The sequence below is a fragment of the Acanthopagrus latus genome, chromosome 23 (assembly GCF_904848185.1).
Source record: "Acanthopagrus latus isolate v.2019 chromosome 23, fAcaLat1.1, whole genome shotgun sequence".
Classification (NCBI taxonomy): domain Eukaryota; kingdom Metazoa; phylum Chordata; class Actinopteri; order Spariformes; family Sparidae; genus Acanthopagrus; species Acanthopagrus latus.
In genome coordinates this window covers 21451241-21467015 of record NC_051061.1, presented here as the reverse complement: position 1 = coordinate 21467015, position 15775 = coordinate 21451241, and the positions used below count along the sequence as shown (strand labels likewise).

Sequence of the window (15775 nt, the reverse complement as noted above, 5' to 3'; positions counted from 1 at the left end):
TGTCTGCTGTGAGGGGGGCTGAATTATAACAGACAAGAGAACAAATGTGATGTGTAGGGATGTAACATGAGGAAGACGCACAGCACACAGCTGACTGCCAAGACTTTACGAAGGCTACGCATCATCGCAGATCTTCGTTGAGTTTCCAGCGGGTGAGAAAATAATATGGACAGCAATCCTGCTGTGAGTCACAGAAATCTGTCCTGACACGCTGGAAATTACCCTCCGATGGTGCTTTTTCATCCTCAGATTTAGAAATATGAGACTAGAAATATATAGACTGCGTGTGGGTGTAAGAATGAAAATAAAGTTAAACGTGAGATTGAAAGTATAAATATGTGTAAGAAGAATTTATGAGTGTCAGATTTGCCAAACTGTGGCTTGGACGGCCACTCATACACAGCAGCAGCAGCAGCAGCAGCAGCAGCAGCACGTCTGGCCTTCGCTCCGACTCTCAGTTGGTATCCGGTTACTGTTTTCTGTCATCTGTCATGAATCCCCCTCCTCCCTCTGAGTCAGCACACACACCGAGCGCTGCCAGGCTGCCCATTCATACCACTGCTGCAGCGCTCATTTAAAATCATGTCACGCTTTTTAAGAACCCAAACAGACACTCTGGCTTTGGAAAACGCTGCTTTGACATAGTAATTAGTTAGAAAGAGAAGGAGAAGCTGCTGTGGAGTGAACACATGTTGTATGTTTCTGACCCGGTGACCCGCTGAGCGACCCTGACACTGAGCAGTACGACGGGAATGCGACGTCTATTCTTAACAGATTTGTATTTGAACTTTAGGACCTCTTGATCCGTGATAGCTGAGACCTCGGTTTGTTGCCATACCACATTCACAAAACTACAGTGGCGAGTCGAGCCACATACTATTTTTACATTAGTCACGTACACTTCCTCCCACTAACCAGCTGCAACCCCCCCCAACACACCCACTTTTTCTTGGCACGGTAAGATGGAGTAAGTTCGACGGCTCTGCACTCCACTCCGGACAAGTCCAGCCATGTGCTGATCCAAAGCTCTTTCTCAGGACAAAATGGAGATTAGCGTGAAGGACACTTGCACCGGTCTGTTGTGGATTTAACATGAGCAGCGTACAAACATCACCGGCAGCCTTGAGAGGAGAGGATGAGGCGAGCACGCTTGGACAAAGTCGTCCCAGCAGCCTCTGAGGAGCCGACACCTCGACTTCTTCCTCTGGACTTTGTTTCACCGGCAACATGCAGGAAACTCGTGTGTCTCGTTGGTACTTCGGTGGCGTCTCCTCCAGCGCAGCTGCCTGTTTAACTCACCCGCTGGATTTAATTAAGGTAAAATATAAAGTGCATTGATTTTTTTTTTTTTAATTGTAGCTCAATTCTCTTTCCTCTTAGAAATTAAGAAAATGATCCAGTTAGGCCTCATTTCTCTGTCTGGGCTGTTTTTCACGATTGCATTGTGGAAAATGTTAATCAGATTACCTCAAAGTTTATTTTCCTGCTGAAACTTTCTTTTGGAATAGATTGCCTTTTAGTTTACCTAATTCCATAAATGACCTTGATTATGACAATCAGTCGGCTTGTTTGGAGGCTTTAAATGACACGAAACAGCGACAGAAACAGGTTTACTGATTCCATTTCCTTCACCTGTTGTCCTCCTTCTGAATGGATTTTTCCTTCATTCAGCAGGCTGATTGTTTGTTGTGATGTTTGGAATCAGCTGATTATCACCTTAATTGAAGAACCCATCTTGTTGGTATGATGTCACTGGACCGCTGCTCCCATGATGTCATTCCCAGGTGCACTTGCAGACGCAGCAGGAGGTGAGGCTGAGGATGATCGGCATGACGGTGAACGTGGTGAGGAGAGAAGGTTACCTGGCGCTCTACAGCGGCCTCAGCGCGTCTCTCTGTCGGCAGGTGAAAAAACATCCACACATATTAAATCATTCACTCACTGTTCGTGTCCTCGCTGCTCACATTCGGATGGATTTTCTTTCTTTTCTTTCTTTGTTTCTAGATGACATATTCTTTGACACGGTTCGCCATTTATGAGACTGTCAGAGACAAGATCACCAGAGAGAACAAAGGTCTGATGCCGTTCTACCAGAAGGTCCTGCTGGGTACATTTGGAGGTGTGTGTCCTGGTAGTATCAGGTGTATTAGTCCACAGACACCTGCATCTATGTTTTTCACTGAGATATCTAGCTAGCATGCCAACCAGCTGTCCTCGTCCCACCTCGGCTTGTAAAACCACTTTGTTCCAGAGGCAGCGGTCAGATATTATCGGCCATACTGTCGGATGCTGTCTGTCTCGCTCCTCTCCTGCGTCCTGCCTCTTCTGTTCCTGTCAGAACCCTCCATGTCTGAGCTGCTGCTGTGTTCAGTCCCTCTGAGAGGCTGCTGAACCCGGTTCCCTTCCCCACTCGTCCGGCTCTGGTTCTGTCACAGCTCCCCGCCAGTGTTCTTAGCTCGTGTCCTGCAGAACCTCCTCCTCTTGGTGGTTCAGAGCTCCTGTGCTAACACTGTTAACAACCCCGACACTCTCCTGGTGCTCTGAGCTCCCAGTCCCGACCGCTAGCTGCACAGCTAACTGCGCTAAAGACAGCTACATTTAGCAGCAGTTAGCCGTCACTCCGGTGATATACTGTGCCCTACTTACTGTAAAAAATGCATCTGACAGGTGGCCAGTCTCACATGTTGCACTTTTAATATGTGTCTCCCAACAGGGTTTGCAGGCGGCTTCATCGGGACTCCAGCTGACCTGGTGAATGTCCGGTGAGTTTTTTAGAAAGATGAATAACTACTAAAAAAAAGTGTGTGTTTGGTAAATTTGATTATTTGATTACCACAGTAGACTCTTGTGTTGAAGTGGTTCCCAGGTAGAAGCCACAACCTGCAAATTAAACTCAAAGAAGTACCTGTTCTGCACAAAACTCTGCGGAGAGATGAAACAGAAAAGGATAATTAAACCGACAAGACTGATGAAATTCCTCTTAAAAAAAAGTTATTTCCTCTCTTTTAAATCATGCACAGCAAATACTGAGTACTGCAATGTGAAGTTCAGGATGTGATTGGGGTGCGAGTTGTATTTGACGTCATTTACCAAGAAAAAACTTCACCATTTTATTCTCACTATTCAAGTTTGACAGGCCAATTTACCACCGCATTGACAGATAATCACCGTGACGGGTTTTCATCCTGTTAACTGCTGTTTAAAACTGTTCATCTGTCATCTGTGCAGAATGCAGAATGATGTCAAGCTGCCGGTCGAGCTGCGGAGAAAGTAAGTGAACACTGAAAAAGGAAACGCGTCATGTTCTGATCTTTTATTAACGTCCGCGGTCGCATTCAGATCAACACAGTGTGAGGTTTGTTTCTCTTCAACAGTTACGCTCATGCGCTGGACGGACTGCTGCGTGTTTGGAAGGAGGGTAAGATTCACCAGCGTCTTCTTACTTTGTATCGCTGAAGTTCCTGCGTATGTTGTGATACTGCTGAAACTTATTTTGCTGCAGCTTTATTTCTTATGTTGCCACTTTGGTCACTAAAAACACGTCACAAAAAGATCACGTTTTGGCTCACAAAATATCCAGATGCCTGACAAAAAAAACAAAACAAAAAAAAACAACAAAACAACTGATTTCACGCTTTAAAATGTTGAACCATCTCAGACACTGTTCTCTCATTTGGCAGGATATTCAAGCCGACCACTAGTTTACGGAATAAACACGTGATTATGTACTTATAAGTTTTACTCTTCCATGACATCTTTACTTTTACTCCGATACAACGTTTTAGTTTTTTCCACAACACTGATTTTATTACGATGGGGCTGAAAACGCTCCTCGTCTCTGTAGACATATTTTCACGTTGCAGATTTTTCCCTCACATTTTCTCCATCCTGCCGTTTAACTTGCAGAGGGAGTGAGGAAGCTGTTCTCCGGCGCCACGCTGGCGTCCTCTCGAGGTGCGCTGGTCTCCATCGGACAGGTAAATACGCCTCTGCTGCGTTACACTGTTACATCACAACACGATGCCACTTCTTCTGCATACGTTTCCCTCCACCGCAGCTCTCCTGTTACGACCAGTCCAAGCAGCTGTTTCTGTCCACGGGTTACCTGACCGACAACGTCCTCACACACTTCCTGGCCAGCGTGTTTGCAGTAAGTCGCTCAACCTCTGTCGCCGCTTATATAAACACCAACGCATCTTCAAGACGTCTCCTCTCCCCCGCAGGGCGGCTGCGCCACAATCCTGTGCCAACCCCTCGACGTTGTTAAAACCCGACTAATGAATTCGAAGCTGGAGTACAGGGTGAGTGTGTCGCGTGATTTAAATGTTGCCGGACAGAACGGTCGGGGTTACACTGGGCCTCCCATCCTCTCGGACACGTATGTTTTATTCATGCTCTGTGGAGAATCACGCCGTCTGACATGTCTTTGTTTTTGTGTGTCCTTGTTGCAGGGCGTGTTTCACTGTCTAACGGAGACTGCAAATCTGGGCCCGAAGGCATTTTACAAGGTGTCGCCGTCAAGACGCGATGTTTTGTACTTTGTTTTTATTTATTTTTTTTGGCGCTCTGTTTTTAACCTGCTGTGGTTTTGTCTCCGCAGGGTCTCGTTCCGGCGGCGATCCGTCTCATCCCTCACACCGTCCTCACCTTCATGTTCCTCGAGCAGCTCAGGCAGCATTTCGGCGCCGTGGTCGTCTGCTGAGCGATTCCTCGTCAACTTCAGTGGGTTTCCCACGTCGGACGGCTTCGATCATCAACTTTAATCATCAGGCGGCTAAACTGAACTAAACTGAATGAGCTCAGTCTCTTCGATCTCTGAACAAACTAGAGGCCATCTTGCAGGTCGGGCAAGATGGCCTCTAGTTTGTTCAGAGATCGAAGAGACGCGGTGGGCTGAGGCACGAAGCGGCCCGTCATGGCTGGTAGTAACGTTTTAACACTTTCAAACCGCGAGAACGCCAAAGTCCAACTGTGTGACGATACTTCCAATCAGCTGTAACAGAGAGCAGATCCATGTAGTCGTCTGTCGACATCCATCTGTCTGTTTAACATCACAGTTTGGTCAGGATTAGACTTAAATCCACCGTCTTGTTTTTTTCGTGACTGAATAAAACAAGCTGACCTCAAAGGACAGTTCAATTTCATACTGTTTTTACTTTGTTTTTTTTTTCTAAATTCAAACCATGTTTCTGGGGACCTTCTCTTTGTCCTCTGAGAGCAGCTTTGTTTATTCAGTTTGAATTAACTGTAAATATAAGAAAAATCTGAGTTTGAACTTCTTCTCCAAAACAACACAGTGTCTTTTTTTAAAATTATTATCAAGAGCTGCAATTTCACCGCTCAACTTATAAAAAGCAGCCAGAGAAACTAAAAAAAAAACATGTCTAAAATGTGAAAGAGCATCATCCTGCGATGTCGACTGTTGTTCATGTGAGGTCGATGAGCAGAGGTGAAATGTGAGAACTTTGACACGGTGTCCTGGTTGAACTTCACTGCACACACAGATTTAAAAGCTCGGATGAAGCTGCTGGATGAATCTGCTAACACGAGACCCTCTGGGTGTCACACTGAGCCTTTGTTTTTAATTTCCTTACGTTTGTAATCATGCAGAATCTGAGCGTCTCTGTGCCGGTGGCAGTTTTTAGGTGAAACAAGTTGATTATCTTTTTTTCATATTGAGTGAAAGTGTTGTGAAATGTGCGCTGGAGGGCGTCGCTACGAGGATCTCAGTTGTAAATCCATCTCATGAACAGTGCGCTGAGGAAAAAATGCTGTAACTGATTTAATTATATTAATTAAAAAACAATCGTTTCTTGTCTGCTTGTGGGCCTTGATGATGATTTGTGTCCTTACGCAGCTTCTGTCAGGTTCAAACTTTAAAACAACGCCGCTGTGCTTTCATGCAGACGAGCAGCCGGCTCGGCTCCATCTGAAGATTCGTTTCTGAGAAACAGAGTTGTGAGTCTTGGTTCGGGAGCAGTTATGTGGGTTTGTGGCTCTTTTCTTGAACATTTCATATTGTTCCAGGTATTATTTTCACCTTTCACTGAGATGCACAATCCATCATGTTCGACTTTAAAGGACACCTGATATGTTTCCACGTCCCACAGTTTACGTTTGTTTCGTATCCATGTCGGCGTTTGAGCGATGAGCGTTGTCTTCGGGGGTCAAACTCGTGACAGCTCGGCTTTCGGTTCTTCTCTCTGTGATGTGAAAGTAAAAGAAAATCGACGTATAAACTTTCTGTCTTTGCCTGTTGAGTGACAGGTATCAACAAGAGATGAATATTTACGGGGAGGAATAAATCCAAATCGACTCTTCTCGCGACTTCACGCCGCGGCGCTCTAATGGACGGGTTACGTAACCCCGTGGAAAACTGTGCAAAAACTCATCTGATGGCGAGACGGTAATCATCCCTGGTTGTCATGGCGCTCTCTGAAAGAGCAGCGCGGCGACATACAGTAATGACACATAATGCTCCGTGTGAGGGTCGAACGTCAGGCTCGGCTCCGTCTCTCTCAGCGTCTCCTGCTTCACTGCCTCAGCCACGGACGCGTGTTTGTAGTTTATCAGGCACTCTATCGCTGATAGAATACAGACCGACCACTGAGCTGGAAAACATCCATCGAGGATACAGTTAATGACGCAGACACACACACTGAAGCATCCCCCCCCCTCTTCCTCCCTCTATCTTCATCTCTGGAAGAAATTAGAAAGACATCTCAAAGTTTGGTTTTGAAGCTGAGGAGTTAGTGTTTTGGAAAAGCCATGACAACAGAAAAAAAAAACCTGCCGTTTATAGTTGTACCAGATGTTCATATCTCCACGCAAAAGGGGAGAAATAATTTTCAGCTGTGATTTCTACCTGATCGCAGCGAAAGTCGCACCAGCCGCTTCGCTTTAGAGTCGTCTGAGTATCCGTCGGTCGTCTTTCTCAAACAGAGAAATGCGAGATGGAAGAGAGTGTCGTCGACAGAAACATGCCATGGACAGGCGTTCGACTTCATGGCATTAACGAGGTTTCTGCTCCACTGTTGGAATAGTAAACACTGATGCCTCTTAATGCAAAGTCAACAACACAGTCCCCTCTGAGCTGAGACACTGTGGTGTTAATGGTGTTAATTCCAGAGACTGAAACAATATTAAAATGCGGATTTGAAATGCTTCCGCTCAAATCTGGTTCAGGTAATTGTATTCCAAGCTGAAGTGAACCTGCAAGCTTTTTATATACATGATTTATGACTTTTATAAATGAATAAAGCTTTTATTTATTTAGGCCGACACATCTTAAAAGAATAATAGACCCTGCAGAGAAAGTTAACCTCAGACGGCGTTTACTTACAACGTTAAACTTCCTCGAATTCCCCACAATGTCTTCTAAAATTAACGAGCGGGATGTGATTTTTATATTTCCCACCTCAGATCTGGTTTAATAAATTCGCGTGCCGACGGTGCAGGACGCGGATTTATTAAACCAGATCTGAGGTGAGAAATATAAAAATCACATCCTGCTCGCACCTGCTTGACAGTTGAATCCGATAAAGAATGATCTAATTTCATTCGAGCGTGTGGTGAGAGTTATTCTCTCTCTTATCCAGTTATTCACATGTTGCCTTAATTTGATTTACTGAAGTTGAACAACATGTCTGCCTGCACCAAACTAACATCTAAAAATTCACTGCAAACACAAAATGGCTATTTTCAGGCAAGATTTCTGATGTTTGCTTCCTCTTGCACCCCTGACGGTAACCTTGGACCAGCTGCAGGATCATCAGGACCACCACATCCAGGTGTTTGACATCTTAAAGGTCCAGCGTTTAGGATTTTGTGGCATGGTTGCAGAGAACAACTGATGAAAAATATCCCTCGCCTCTCGCTGCGTGGCAGTTTTGGGCTTCGATAGAAACACGGTGTTGCAACACGGCGACGAATTGACTCGCTGGAAGAAGAAGACCGGCTCCCTCTGTAGATGTTAGAGCACTGAAAGAGTAATTATGAATATTATATTACATCCCTGCCAAATCCCTGGAAATCCCTTCACACTGGACCTTTAAATCCCCGGAGCATCACATTGCTCATGATGTCAGACGTCTGGCGAGGGGGAAAGTGGCGACACGCCAAACGCCTGATTGTACAATTACAGCTAAGCAGCCATAACGAGGCGTAACAAGCCTGTAAGCGTTGGCCTCACAGAGTTTAAACAAAGCAAAACCACATACAGGAGCAAAAGAAATGATTTAACAGTGTTTGTTCACTCGAACGTGCTGCTAACGTTAGCACGTAAAGCTAACTAGCTTACAAACTGTAGCGCATGACTTTGAAGGCTCTGGAGTTTAAAACATATACTTTTCTTTTATGAGTTAACAGGTTATGTTAAACAACCTTAAACAACAAAGCTAGTTCTTGTTAGCACAACCACTGTGAAGTTCTTCGTCAGTCTTGGATGCTATTAAAGCAGAATTTAGGCTAACGTTAGCAGCTCCTGCTCAGTGGATATGCTGGTTATTCTCCAGCAAAGCCAGACAGCGTTATTCTGCTAATCAACACGACAAACCGCTGAGTGAGTCAGTTAGTAGGTAAGTTAGCTTAGCAGCTAAACACAAGGATAATACCTCTAAACTAGCTTTGGCGCTAGTTGTTGATTAGCTAAAGATGTTTTTGCTCATGACTCACAGCTTAAATATGTTTAGGTAACAACGATATTCAGTTTTACCAGAAACTTTAAAAATGAGGCTCATGAGGCTAATGCTAGCTTAATGAGCTAGCTAGCTACAGCTAACAGAACATGCTGGGGAGGGCTGTCAGATAATGACAAATTAGCATTGTGCTATTGCCTAAACCCATTGTTAAATAAACAAAACATTCAGTTTCTGTTACAAAATAAACACATATTGACATTTACTGAAAAACATCATTTATAATATTTTCTATTCATTTTAGTCTATGGAGGAAGTCAACGTATAAGTCAACGAAATATTATGAATGGACATTTTGATAATACATTGGTAATATATAGCTACGAATATGCATCTTAAAGTACTGTATATATTGCAGATATTACTAGATAATCTTTGTCTTGTTTTTTGAGATATATTTTTTTTAAAAAAGGGAATATTAATATAGAACACATAATTTGATATTCAATTCAGATTCAATCTGCTGCCACACCGCTTTCCACAAGAGCTCTAAGTGGGCTTCGTAACACCGACTGCGTGCAACAGATGAGTCATAAATCTGTGAAATTTATATTCAAAAAGAAAAATAACCAAAAACTGCAGTTCTCAGGTTTTGACCTGACGACAGTAAAATGCCTCTCTTCCTATTTTCTTGCCTGTTTCTCACTGGGCGGTAAAAGCGCTGATCTCTTTGGTTTGGACCGATGGCACAGCTGAGAGAATGAGCGATGGTTTCACATTATGGAAAAGTTTGTGGGATGGAGAGCGGGAGCCAGGTTTTTTTTTTTTTTTTCCCCCTCTCTCGAGGTCTGAAGCCGACGTTCCTCCCCTTCTCTCCTCTCCAGCAGCCGGCCAGGACGGTTATCTCAGTGCAAACAGGAACCGAAGCCAAGTGGGCGGATGTCACCAAGACATCATACGGAGGAGATAGTGAGTGTTGTGACGGGCAAACCAGAACATCCGCGGTCCAGAACCAAGCAGGCAAAAACATATCATTAACTTCTCAGCTTGATTAATTATGTCCTGCTGCGAATCAGCGATCATACAAATACGAGCTCAGCGTGTGTTTATGTTTCTGCTGCATGCAGATATTAGAACAACAATCTTTAAATTAGCCGAATTACAAACAAAAGACGTTAAATTGTGCATTTATCTCTCTGTTTTCTCTTTGAATCAGTAGTTTCTCTGATTGTGAAGTGCAGCTAATGAGCTCTTTCCCCTCCAACAGTGAAATTATAGAGCAGACTCAGAGTCAGAGGCCAGGAGGAAGAGAGAGCAAAACAAAAGCCCACTGCTGTGACTGCTAATGATAATGAGGACGATGAGGAAAATAATAAAAAAAATAAAAATATTCACGTCGCGTTCTCAGTGAGAAGCCAGTTTTGAACAGATCACGGTTGGGGAAGACGCTGGCCATTAGTCGGGATCATCCGACATGTTCCAACCACATAACGAAGAGCGTTTAAGCCACTGAAGGCTCCTTCGTTCGGCCTCCTCAGAAAAGGTCAGACGCGCCTCCGGCGTCCTCGGCTGCAGTAATGGAGACAGGTTGTGTTATATCAGAATGCTCCAGCTCCATTTTCCCTGTCAGAGCAATTTAGCATTTGCCTTAATTTCAGTCCATTTTTGGCTTGTGCAACAGGAAGTGAAGTTACAGAGCAAAGCCTGATGACCGCACCGCTGTTGTTTGTATTTATCACGACGCTTAATAACATCAGCGGGTGCACAGAGGCTATTAGTGGAGCGAGGTAATCATATTGCTTATCCACCCGATATAGCCTCCACGCTGAGTCAGTGACACTGAACCCTGTTACCTTTGGCTTTTTTCTATAATAGAGGCACGACTGCAACAATGGTGGAGAAAAAAAAAGGCTTATTGGAAAATTAAAAACAAAACCTTTATTCTAATGATGTAATCCAGTTGTTCTGCTCTAGATTTCCCTTCAGGTTACACAGAAGGATGATGTCATAAATGTCTTTAGCTGTCCTGAAATGGCACTTATGCATGATAATTACCTGAACAACACAATACTGTAAAACCACCAATACATTGCAACTCTATAGGTTCAGTTTTAAATGTTACTCTCTGGTCAGTTTTAGGCACAAAAACCACTTGGTTAAGGTTCGGAAAAAATCATGTTTTGGCTTGAAATATATGTTTTGTCACCATGAACACAGCTAGAAATTGTGCAGAAGTCTTGTTATAAAGACCCAGTTTCAGTGCTACAGACATGTCTGTATAATCGCCCAAGGTCTTGTTGAAAACAACAGTGTTGTAGCCACATACAAAGCTGAACAATCCCCAGTTTTTGACACCTGGTGTTTTGTTCGGTTTGCAGAAATCGTACGTGCCAACATTTTATCCCGGCTGCTTTGAGTGTTGCTATATTTCTTTGCAAAGTAGAACCCACTGTACCACAGTTTTGGCTGGATTTACCGTGTGGAATATAATGAAAAATAATACAGCTGCTGCTGCTGCGTCACTCTGCTAAACTCTCAAAGACAATTAAAGCGAACTGATTAATGAGCCGAGAACTTTACAGTCCTTCACATATTCTTACACATGAATGACTCGCAGATGTCTTTCGCTGCCGCAGCAATAACATGGGAACAGCTGCTTAAATATGAAATATTACACACTTCTCCTGTGAATTAAATCCACTTCATCTGCTTCTGTTTAAAAACATTTTGGTGTTGAAGTGGGAGCGATTTTGATGATCGATGGGACGCGATCTCATCACTTTACAGCGAGCGTTGGAGCCGATGGCTGCAGTCAGTCAGACTGTGGAGGCATCGGCTCTGAACACTGTGTAGCGACAGTGCGGTCGGCGGTGTTGTTTTCACCACCCACCCGAACATTAGAGCACTTTCTCTTTCCCACAGTGTGTGTCATGAAGTCTCTGTGATCAAACTTTATTTCCAACCAGGAAGTGATGTTCTTATTGTGACACGGGAAACATTCACATCAAGTTTATCTGAAGTGGATTTCATGAACTCCTCCGGCATGTCAACATCAACAGAGCAAGTTAAGACTGCAGGAAGTGTTCAAATCATGTAATACCACACTGCAAAATACAAAAATATTATTAATGTATGTCAGTATAATCAGGATAATATACTTAAAGCATTAAAAGTGAAAGTACTAGTGAGTTCACTGGTGCAGTGGAGTTATTTCTAGAAACTGGCATCAGTATCAAAATGTACATTATGTCCATTTCCCTCACGCATGTGTTATGTGTTTGTTTTCTGGCAGCACAGCTGATGGAAAGCAGCCAAGTCTGACATATCTCAGCTTTCCAACAGCCCTGAATGCACCACTTGAACAAGACTGTTGAAAATGGTTCTCCTCAAGTCTGTGTTTTCTATCCAACAATCACAGTGAACAGGGTGGAAAAAAAACGTCGCTAAATAAGTGATTATCTCTGTAAAGTACTGGGTTAAACCAAAACATGTGGTACGCGTTGGAAATGTCCACGCACAGTTTGTAGTAAATGATCTCTAAGCAGTCTGAGATCCAGCCATCCAGCCGGTCCTGTACGAGGATGTGCGCCGACCTGCACCATCATCTGTCACATTTACTCGCTGCCAAACAAATATGCAGCTGTGAAAGACTGAACTGATAACATCTGATTCACTATGGTTGACTGAAGAGCCTGGATGAAAACAGGACTGTGTTTTTATGTTCATAGCGTCTTCACACCAAAATGTTTGATTTGCTTCCTCGTGTATCCAGAAAAACAAGGATTACTAGAAACAAGCGGGTCATATTCCTCACCAGAGAGCATCCAGAAGACGTTAAGCTTCTTTTAAAATGTCTAAATCAATATTCAGACATGCTGATACAAGTTGCTAAAGAGTGAGACATCTTGCTTATTTCTCATATCTGTTGAGAGCTGCACATGAGCAATCAGGCAGCTGACGATGATCAAACCACACTGAAGCAACGAACAACGATTTCTTTTGTGATATTTTTTAGGTCACACCTGAGAAGGAAAGTAAACCAGCATTTTCATCTGAGATCCAGAGACGTTTGGAGCCGGAGGCAGTAAACACCTGTAACCACTGCAGGCTCAACAGTACTGAACACATATTCACACTGAAGACGAAGGCCAGATGTTTACAGGTGTTTGTGAACAGTACCTCTAAACCAGGTCGGCACCAATATTCATGTAGCAGACGTTCATCAAGGACGTCAGACTGTGAAGCCACGATACCGACTACAAAATAAAGGTTAATCTCCGTAAAGGTCATCATGAGAAAAATGTCCAAAAAAACACATGAATAATATTTCTCTTGTAATTTCACATGACTGCACACTTGATTAATTGAAAAAACACTGAAGTCATTAATCAGTGCCGCTGATAAGACGCTCCACATCTACTTAAGAGTGTTGATGGATCGCCGATCTGATCCCCGATCAGTGTTCCCGTGTGTCGTCATCGCTCTTGTTATCAGTCAAAACACGCCCCGCGTTCAGAAAGCAAATCTTGGACGGACGAGATCGTTTCTGTGTTTTCGTCTCGGTTCGCAGCAACGTTATGCCACTTTTAATGGAGCATGAAACCAAAGACCACCAGAACAAATGTCTTTAACATTTCAGACGGAGATAATACAGAACGCATTTAACGTGGATGGCTTTTTAGTTTTATGGCTAAAAAAGGCTAATGTGTCTGCCTGAGACATGCTAGCAGTTAAATGAAAACAAACACAGCAGCGTTCTCCTTCACTTAAGCCTGGTTTGTTGTAAGATGGCCTGACATTTAGTCCAAACAGATCTGTGGAATAAAGGCCTCTGCCTGCCTGCGACGCAGTTTTATGTTTTGCATGAATGTGCCCGGGGACGGTTCTTTATTCATTAACGCACAGGAACAGTCAAATATTGTTCTGTGGCCACATTATAAAAACAATTGCTTTCATTTCCTTTCCCTCGTATGTTTTTGCCCCCCGTGGCCAAATCGACTTTGATTTAAAATAAACAACACATTCACCTATAAATGCACACGTCAACACCTGACATCGTAGCCGAGACGTTTCTTTCGGAGCTGCTTGTTTTCTGACGTCTTTAAACTCGTCATTACAAACCTAATGTGCCTCCGCTATTAGGCAGCGGAAGAACAGAGTTAGTGGGATGTTGTTTTGCTCACACCTTGGCCTCTGATACAGAAGCAATCCCGAGGCCGGCGGATGTTCGTCGTTAGCGGCGCCGCGTGTCATCCGTCAGGGAACGAACACTTTCTGCCAAAAGTGTGACAGGTCAACGGGTGTCAGCACTCTGTATTCAGAGAGACACGGCGAGCTGCAGCAGGCCGAGTCCAGGGAGGCTAATTCACATTACAGGGCTTCTCTTCCTGTCAGTGAATCAATATATTTACTCTGACACTGCATGTACATATATATACACACATTTATTTTGTAATGACAGCTGTTCTGATGCCGTTGGAGAACCTAGCTGATGAGACATGATTGGTTATATTGCGTTACGCTTCCTGTTCGGCTCTCGTTACGGTGAGTAATGTAAACTGATGAATGAAAGTCATGTGTCATGTACATTTCAGTCCTTTAAGTCGTGAATCTGCACGTTTATTTACGGGTTTATCCCGTCGTTCGGAAGCAGTTCTGGTTTTAGTGCCCATTTTGGTGCCGCTCCCCGCCTGCGTTCCCTGCTGGGTCGAGTATTAACACCAACATTCGCTCGTGTTCCAGGCTTCCAGTCCTGACCGCTGAAGCTGCGAGGCTCACCGAGCTAACGATCTAATGGCAGCTACAGTTCCTCTGGGGATATGCTGCCCCCAAACGACAGCCAGCACATTCCTATGAATGCACTTTTAAAGATTAAAACAGTGTTTTTTTGGCTTGTGACCCCGTCTTAGAGAGTCCATTCTTGGATTTGTGTTTTGATTTATCTCGTGAGCCTTTAAAAGGTCAGACGTTGGAAGCCGCTCATAATCAGGATTTCAAAATGCAGGACGCTCTTCCTCACAGAACGATCACAACCTGCACTGATGTAACACTCCATATAACAAAGCAGCAAAGGAAAGGAGAGCATGGTGATGGTGATTTGCCAATATGTACTCACGCACTCAACCAAAGACAGATTAAAGTCCAAGTATTCGTCTCTGTACATTTTCAAAGAAAACTTTCCACCACCGTCTCAACTGTATATCTTCAAGAAAAAGATGTCCTCTGTGCAATTTTTCAAGAGTCGTAATTGGGCTGATTTATCGCTGTGTTTGGTTCAACACAACCTCTGCACCCAGATGTGGCCAAAAAAGGTGAAGGAATGTGGCGAGCTCTGTTTCCCACCGCGGGCTCTTGATGACAGTCATTCAGAGACGAGAGTGGCTGGAGAACGGAAGGGGCTTGATTGCTTTTCCGCAGCTGAACATCAACCACTCTCATCGCCGGGGCTATTTGCATTTTATGTCCAGCGATTCAGAGGAGAAAAAAAAAAAAAAACTCTCGGGGGGGAAAGGATGGAACAGGTAAATGATCCGGAGAAATGACACTTGAGAGATACGACCGGGCCCGAATGGGAACGCTGCTTATCATGTGCAGCCGGTGGAACATGATGATAACCTGACTTGTGGACTAACAAGGTGGAAAAAAAACCTGCAAACCCCGATGCGATCGCAAATGTCCACAGAACCGCCGCATCTAATGCAGCTTCAGAGCCCCTCGGTGAAAACACCGGCCCGGTCATCACATGAATGGGCCCATTAATCCCACTCAGCAGAGGACAACAAGCCTCTAAATCCTCTAATTGATTAATTATCTCTGTTGAGATTCGCTCTCGCAAAAGACACTCACACAGAGGAATGAAAATGTCAGAAAAACACAAACAAGAGCCTGTTGTGTGTTACTGTAAGTGTGTGTGAGTGGCTTTTATCGTGAGGTCGATGGATTAAAGGGACAGCTCATCCAAAAATAGAAATTGATTCATCATCTGCTCAGCCGTCGCTCGTTGAACCAACATTTGAATGTCCACATTTGCAATTAATTTATACACTTATCCGGCAACACAAAACCTTTTTACTCGCCTTCTTAAATTCAAGACTTTTGTACATTTTATTCATGAGTATGCAAAACACAGACTAGATTAG

General features: G+C 43.9%; 1 protein-coding gene across 1 annotated transcript; it reads left to right on the top strand.

Moving 5' to 3' along the window:
• The first annotated feature begins 576 nt into the window (after positions 1-576).
• LOC119014157 (solute carrier family 25 member 10) lies at positions 577-6089 on the top strand. The gene is made up of 11 exons (XM_037089107.1): positions 577-1317; positions 1785-1904; positions 2005-2119; positions 2714-2762; positions 3229-3270; positions 3375-3418; positions 3907-3977; positions 4058-4150; positions 4224-4301; positions 4452-4508; positions 4601-6089. Exons 1-11 carry the CDS (start codon positions 1228-1230, stop codon positions 4700-4702), a joined length of 861 nt encoding a protein of 286 aa, XP_036945002.1. The 5' UTR covers positions 577-1227; the 3' UTR covers positions 4703-6089.
• Positions 6090-15775: the final 9686 nt, after the last annotated feature.